Consider the following 7,929-nt stretch of genomic DNA (forward strand, 5'->3'; position numbering starts at 1 on the left):
TATACAGTGCACTACTTCTGATTAGACAAAAGTAGTGCACTATAGTGCCGTTTCAGACTAAACTCCAGAGAAAAACATGTCACATAACATTCAAAGAACATTTACTTTTGCCATGGGCTAAGTAGTGCACTATATAGGGAATAGGGTGTAATTCCAGTAGAACAACACCGTGGTAGTTTTGAGTCTGTGTAGATTTCTCTCTAAAACGCTCCCCTCTCCTCCCTCCAGGAGAGCAGCACGATGACCAAGAAGGTGTTCACCAACACACGGGAGCGATGGCGGCAGCACAACGTCAACACTGCCTTCACTGAGCTCCGCAAGCTCATCCCCACCCACCCGCCAGAGAAGAAGCTGAGCAAGAACGAGATCCTGCGGCTGGCCATGCGCTACATCAACTTCCTGGTGCAGTTGCTGGAGAGCCAGAGTGGTGAGCCGGCCTCGCACTCCCCAACCGCCCTGCTCACCTTCCTCAGGGGCAATGTGGAACGTCTCCACTCCTCCTCCAGGACCTGGGGCCTGGCCAGCGACACTGACGCCCCCTCCCCTGGATCAAGCTGTGACAGTACCGAGGCCTGGTAGTGTGCCTGCTGCAGTTTCCTCTGATGGGTGATCATCATCTACCACTCCCTGGGGTAAAACTGTCTGTCACCATACCCACATCCATAGACTCCATTTTAGCTCTGCAACACTTGAGGGGGACAGTGTTGGTGGTGATGGCGGCAAGCAGAGGATGTTTGTGTGGTGTTTGTGGGTGATGCCGTCCCTGCTGAATTAAAGAGATGGAGATGGATTTATTTAGCCACACTTTTATGTTGAAATTATGACAGGAGCCTTGTGAAATGTAATCTGTTATCTGCATGGATGTACCGGTAGCTTGGATGTATTCCCATCTTCATGTCTGACATGTATGTTCATCCTGTCGGTGGTGAAAGATGTCTGCATCAAAAATGTTTCGTTTTGAAATGAGAAATGAGGATGCATTAAGGCCATGAAGGACAATTTAAAGGATTAAGAAATAGAAAATGTCAAGGAATTTTTTTGGGGGGGGAAATTCATTTCAGGAAAGATAAAGTCTTGTCCAATTCACCAAGGACTACAATCCAATTACAAAATTCTATGGAGATTTTTTGTTGTTGTGTGCTGAATCTCTGATTCTGACCTTGCTTATTTGCAAAGCACTATTTATTATCAAATCCTGCAATATGACCACATTCCTTGAGTGACACATTGATCTTATATGTATTGATTACGTACAGTATTGATTGATTATTTATTTGGACGACAGGGAATGAGCTGTAGGATATCAACTGACAATTCTCTTTGAAATATGTTTCAATTGTAGGACTGTGTTGTATGAACACATAACAGGAATAGTTGTCTGTCCGTTCAAGTATTTATTCATCTTGCTCTTTTTGTACAATAGGCATGTCATGTAGCCAAAGATTTTTATTTTACCATCTTTTCTCAAGGCTATTGTGATTAATATGCTTTTTGTAAAATGTTGGTTAATATTGTTAATGTTATTTATTGGAACTATTTATTTAATAAATTATTTGTAAATTTAAAAAAATACTTATCTATATATCTTATCTTATTTATCAAAAGTAATTAAGTACCATCCTCTTATCATTAAAAGACACCATGCAACCATTTTTACTAATGTAACAGAAAGTGCCGATCCAGTAAGTCAAGAGTACAGCTGTTTGTACTGGTCCATTCTGGATCGCCTAGTCTAGTAAAGCCCTTGTTCCATCTCAATGGGCCAGTAATGGCCATCCCTCTGATTGTCCACTACAAACACCCTGACCGCCGTGTGGACACAGAGACCACCCCTGACCTCTGAACCCTTATCTAGTGTCCGAGGGCAGAGAGAGGGGAAGAGTAAAAGGACAGCTTAACTTGTGCCCTGCAGTCACACAGGTCACCATGCAGTCAAACCCTGACCACTGACCACTGACCCAACAAGCAGATGTAATACTGCTCGTCCTGAGGGTCTCCCATGGGCTCTTGGAGTGTTTTTCACATCACAAATCTTTGTAAACAAAGTGAAACGCTTACTTACGGCCCTTCCCAACAACGCAGAGAGAAAAAAAGAAATAGAAAAACAACACGGGGAATAAATACACAATGAGTACCGAGTCGATATGCAGGGGTACGAGGTTATTGAGGTAGATGCACTACATGACCAAAAGTATGTGGACACCTGCTTGCGAACATCTCATTCCAAAAGCATGAGAATTAATATGGAGTTGGTCCCCCCTTTGCTGCTATAATAGCTTCCACTCTTCTGGGAAGGCTTTCCACTAGATGTAGGAATATTGCTGCGGGGACAAGAGCATTATTGAGGTCGGGCACTGATGTTGGGCGATTAGGCTTGGCTCGCAGTCGGCGTTCCAATTCATCCCAAAGGTGTTTGATGGGTTTGAGGTCAGGGCTCTGCAGGCCAGTCAAGTTCTCCAACACCGATCTCGACAAACCATTTCTGTATGGACCTCGCTTTGTGCACGGGGGCATTGTCATGCTGAAACAGGAAAGGGCCTTCCCCAAACTGTTACCACAAAGTTGGAAGCACAGAATTGTCTAGAATGTCATTGTATGCTGTAGCATTTCGATTTCCCTTCACTGGAACTAAAGGACCTAGCCCGAACTATGAAAACAGCCAAAGACTATTATTCCTACTCCAAACTTTACAGTTGGCACTATGCATTTGGGCAGATTGCGGTCTCCTGGCATCTGTCAAACCCAGATTCGCATGGTGATCTTAGGCTTGTGTGCTGCTGCTCGGCCATGGAAACCCATTTCATGAATCTCCCGAAGAACAGTTTTTGTGCTGACGTTGCTTCCAGGGGCAGTTTGAAACTCGGGAGTGAGTGTAGCGACAGAGGACAGACGATTTTTACACGCTACGCACTTCAGATCTCAGCGATCCCGTTCTGTGAGCTTGTGTAGCCTACCACTTCAGTAAGGCCATTCTACTGCCAATGTTTGTCTATGGCGATAGCATGGCTGTGTGCTCGATTTTATACACCTGTCAGCAACGGGTATTGCTGAAATAGCAGAATCCACAAATTTTAAATGGTGTCCACATACACTATATATATACAAAAGTATGTACAGTGCCTTCAGAAAGTATTCACACCTCTTGACTTATTCCACATTCTGTTACAGCCGGAATTAAAAATGGATTACATACCTTTTTCCCTCACCCATCTACACATATCATGACAGTAGGCGAGACCCAGATGCAGACACAGGAGGCAGATGGTTGGAGTTTAAGATGTTTAATAAATACAAAAGGAATAGGCAAGAGAATGGTCACAGACAGGCAAAAGGTCATAACCAGATCAGAGTCCAGGAGGTACAGAGTGGCAGGCAGGCTCGAGGTCAGGGCAGGCAGAATAGTCAGGCAGGTGGGTACAGAGTCCAGAACAGGCAAGGGTCAAAACCTAGAAAAAGGAGAAAAGGCAAATTAGGAAATCGGGAAAACCACTGGTAGGCTCGGACATACAAGACGAACTGGCACAGTGAGACAGGAAACACAGGGATAAATACACTGGGGAAAATAAGCGACACCTGGAGGGGGTGGAGCAAATAACGAGGACAGGTGAAACAGATCAGGGTGTGACAACACACAATACCCCATAATGGCAAAGTGAAAACATGTTTTTAGTAATGTTTGCAAATGTATTGAAAACGCAATACAAAAATATCTCATTTACGTAAGTATTCACACCCCTGCGTTAATACTTTATAGAAGCACGTTTGGCAGCGATAACAGCTGTGAGTCTTTCCACACCTGGATTTTGCAACATTTGCCCATTATTCCTTTCAACATTTTTCAAGCTCAGTCAAACTGGTTGTTGATCATTGCTAGACAACCATTTTTAGGTCTTGCCATAGATTTTCAAGTAGATTTAAGTAAAAACTGTCTTCTTGGTTAGCAACTCCAGTGTAGATTTGAACTTGTGTTTTAGGTTATTGTGCTGCTGAAAGGGGAATTCATCTCCCAGTGTCTGTTGTAAAGCAGTCTGAACCAGGTTTTCCTCTAGAATTTTGCTTGTGTATACATTTTGTTTCTTTTTTTATCCCAAAATACTCCCCAGTCCTTAATGATTACAAGCCTACCCATAACATGATGCAGCCAGCACTATGGTTGAAAACATGGAGAGTGGTACTAAGTAATGTGTTTTATTGGATTTGCCCCAAAAATAAGACTTTCTATTCAGGACAAAATGTGAATTGCTTTGCCACATTTTTTGCAGTATTCCTTTAGTGCTTTGTTGCAAACAGGATGCATATTTTGGAATATTTTTATTCTGTACAGGCTTCCTTCGTTTCACTCTGTCAAATAGGTTAGTATTGTGTAGTAACTGCAATGTTGTTGATCCATCCTCAGTTTTATCCCATCACAGCCATTAAACTCTGTAACTGTTTTAAAGTCATCATTGGCCTCATGGTGAAATCCCTGAGTGGTTTCCTTCCTCTCCGGCAACTGATTTAGTAAGGACCAGTGGTGTGTATTCATAGATGACAAGGGAAGCCAGGCTTACTCAAATTCTTAACTGATAAAAACAAAATCGAATGATAAAATAATGTAGCTTTTGTCTCTCTCTGTTTTCGCAATTTTCCGTCAAATTTGCAAGTGGATGAATCTCACAATAGCCCATGTATCTGAAGCTGTCTGGACCTAAAGAGTATAACATTTTTCTGCCGTAGCATTTAATTCATTGATGCTAGCAAGCCTTTGGCCTCCCTTGATAAAAAAAAAACGTATAGAATAATGAGCGAATCAGCATTGAGCTGAGCTCAACTGTGGGTTGTTCTGGTGCAGCAAAACACCCCCGAAGGGAAGCCAGCTTGGATTTGGCTTCCCACTAATCAAATCACTTCCTAAGCATAACGTAATTTTCGTTTTTTCTGTTCTGTTTGTGCTGATGTTTTGCAGTAGCTATATGAACAAAAATATAAACGCAACATGCAACAATTTCAAAGATTTACAGTTACAGTTCATATAAGAAAATAAATAAATTTTAATTAATTAATTTTGCGGTAATCTATGGATTTCACATGACTTGGCAGGGGTGCAGCCATGGGTGGGCCTTGGAGGGCATAGGCCCACCCACGTGGCAGCCAGGCCCAACCACTGGGAAGCCAGGCCCAGCCAATCATTATGAGTTTTCCCCACAAAGGGGCTTTATTACAGACAGAAATACTCCTCAGAACCCCCCCAACCCTCACCAGACGATCCCACAGGTGAAGAAGCCGGATGTGGAGGTCCTGGGCTGGCGGGATTACTCGTGGTCTGACAACATTCAATTCTCTGGCAACAGCTCTGGTGGACATTCCTGCAGTCAGCATGCCAATTACACGCTCCCTCAAAACTTGAGACATCAGTGGCATTGTGCTACGTGACAAAACTGCTCATTTTAAAGTGGCCTTTTATTGTCCCCAGCACAAGGTGCACCTGTGTAATGACCATGCTGTTTAATCAGCTTCTTGATATGCCACACGTCAGGTGGATGGATTATCTTGGCAAAGGAGAAATTCTCAATAACAAGGATGTAAACAAATTTGTGCACAAAATTGGAGAGAAATATGCTTTTTGTGTATATGGAAAATTTCAGGGATTTTTTTTTAGCTCATGAAACATGGGACCAACACTTTAAATGTTGCGTTTAGATTTTTGTTCAGTGTAGCTTGCTAATTCTCTGTACAGACAGACCAATGACTATGACAGCAATTCAGTTCTAACCATATATTCATATTTTGTGGCACTGGCCTGAGACGACTGAAGTTCAATATGTAGCCTAGATGTAGCCTAGTAGGCTCACGTTAACTAGCTAGCTAACTTCGTTTGTTCATTGTTGCCCATGCAAGAAAGTTAGGCTAGCAAGCATTTTAGCTAGGTAGCCTATGACAACAAAAACTAAAAGTGTACTGTATGACAGAGTCATAGACCGTTTAGCCAACATGAATGAGAGGAGGATGACATTGGCATTCAACTAGTCTACATGTAGGTCAAATTTTTTTAATTTTACTTGCGCACACACACATAAATCAGTACCATGGACAGCAACATGATATTTAGCAACAATGATTGAACTAAATTGTTTTTTGATATCTAAGTTTGTTTTCGGTGTATTAAACTAACATATATAGCCTTGTTGATGTGTAAATGTTTAAGTTGAAATGGTGCTGGGAAGCGGAGGCAGTGCTCCTGTTGTCTTTGTGCTGACTTGTGGTAACTCCTTGGTTCTAAATCAGTAGTTAAGTAAATTGTCAAAAATATTCCATTGGGTCAATGCGGGTAGTTATTTGGTTAAGTATTTAACTAACTATTTAGCAGTGTTATGGCTTGGTGGTAGAAGCTATTCAGGGTCCTGTTGGTTCCAGACTTGGTGCACTGGTACCACTTGCTGTGCGGCAGCAGAGAGCACAGTCTATGACTTGGGTGGCTGGAGTCTTTGACAATTTTTGGGCCTTCCTCTGACACTGCCTGGCATAGAGGTCCTGGATAGCAGGGAGCTTGGCCTCAGTGATGTAAGCACAACTCTGTAGCGCCTTGCAGTTGGATGCCAAGCAGTGATGCAGCCAGTCAAGATGATCTCAATGGTGCAGCTGTTGAACCTTTTGAGGATCTGAGGGCCCATGCAACATATTCTGAGGGGGAAGAGGCGTTGTTGTGCCCTCTTAACAATTGTGTTGGTGTGTGGACCATGATAATTCCTTAGTGATGTGGACACCGAGGAGCCTGAAGCACTCGACCCTCTCCACTACAGCCCCGTTAATGTGGATGGGGCATGATCGGCCCTCTGTTTCCTGTAGTCCACGATCAGCTCCTTTGCCTTGCTGACGTTGAAGGATAGATTGTTGTCCTGGCACCACACTACCAGGTCAGTGACCTCCTCCCTATAGGCACTCTCATTGTCGTCGGTGATCAGGCCAACCACCTTTGTGTCGTCACCAAACTTAATAATGGTGTTGGATTCGTGTGCGGCCACACAGTCGTGGGTGAACAGGGAGTACAGTAGCGGACTAAGCACCCACCCCTGAGGGCCCCGCGTGTTGAGGCTCAGAGTGTTGTTGCCTACCCTCACCACCTGGGGCAACCCATCAGGAAGTCCAGGATCAAGTTGCAGAGGGAGGTGTTCAGTCCCAGAGTCTTGAGCTTAGTGATGAGCGTTGAGAGCACTATGGTGTTGAACACTGAGCTGTAGTCAATGAATAGCATTCTCACGTAGGTGTTCCTCTTGTCCAGGTGGGAGAGGGCAGTGCAGAGGGAAATAGAGAATGCATCATCTGTGGATCTGTTGGGGCGGTATGCGAATTGGAATGGGTCTAGGGTGTCTGGGATGATGGTGTTGATGTGAGTGATGACCAGCCTTTCAAAGCACTTCATGGCTACAGATGTGAGTGCTATGGGGCACTAGTCTATTAGACAGGTTAACTTAGTGTTCTTGGGTACAGAGACAATAGTGGTCTGCTTGAAACATGTAGGTATTACCAACTTGGTTGAACATGTCAGTGAAGACACCTGCCAGCTGGTCAGTGCATGCTCTAAGTACGAATCCTGGTAATCTGTCTGTGAATGTTGACCTGTTTAAAGGTCTTACTCACATTGGCTACGGAGAGAGAGATCACACAGTCATCTGGAACAGCTAGTGCTCTCATGCATGGTTCAGTGTTGCTTGCCTTGAAGCGAGCGTAGAAGGAATTGACCTTGTCTGGTAAGCTCGTGTCACTTGGCAGCTCGCGGCTGGGTCTCCCTTTGTTGTCCGTGATAGTTTGCAAGCCCTGCCACATCCGACGAGCATCAGAGCTAGCGTAGTAGGATTCTATCTTATTCCTGGTTGACGTTTTGACTATTTGATGACTCGGAGGTCATAGCGGAATTTTCCGCTTACTGAGGCAAAATGTCACTGAAGTCAG

At 43.9% G+C, this 7,929-nt stretch overlaps 1 protein-coding gene across 1 annotated transcript; it reads left to right on the forward strand.

The window, feature by feature from the left end:
- The first annotated feature begins 234 nt into the window (after window positions 1-234).
- Window positions 235-1,084, forward strand: LOC120062694 (T-cell acute lymphocytic leukemia protein 2-like). The gene has a single exon (XM_039012751.1). It carries the CDS (start codon window positions 241-243, stop codon window positions 577-579), a length of 339 nt encoding a protein of 112 aa, XP_038868679.1. The 5' UTR covers window positions 235-240; the 3' UTR covers window positions 580-1,084.
- Window positions 1,085-7,929: the final 6,845 nt, after the last annotated feature.

This window comes from Salvelinus namaycush, chromosome 18 (assembly GCF_016432855.1).
Source record: "Salvelinus namaycush isolate Seneca chromosome 18, SaNama_1.0, whole genome shotgun sequence".
Taxonomy (NCBI): Eukaryota; Metazoa; Chordata; class Actinopteri; order Salmoniformes; family Salmonidae; genus Salvelinus; species Salvelinus namaycush.

Coding starts and splice junctions, on each gene's coding strand:
- LOC120062694 (XM_039012751.1), top strand. CDS start 241: ATGACCAAGAAGGTGTTCACCAACACACGGGAGCGATGGCGGCAGCAC.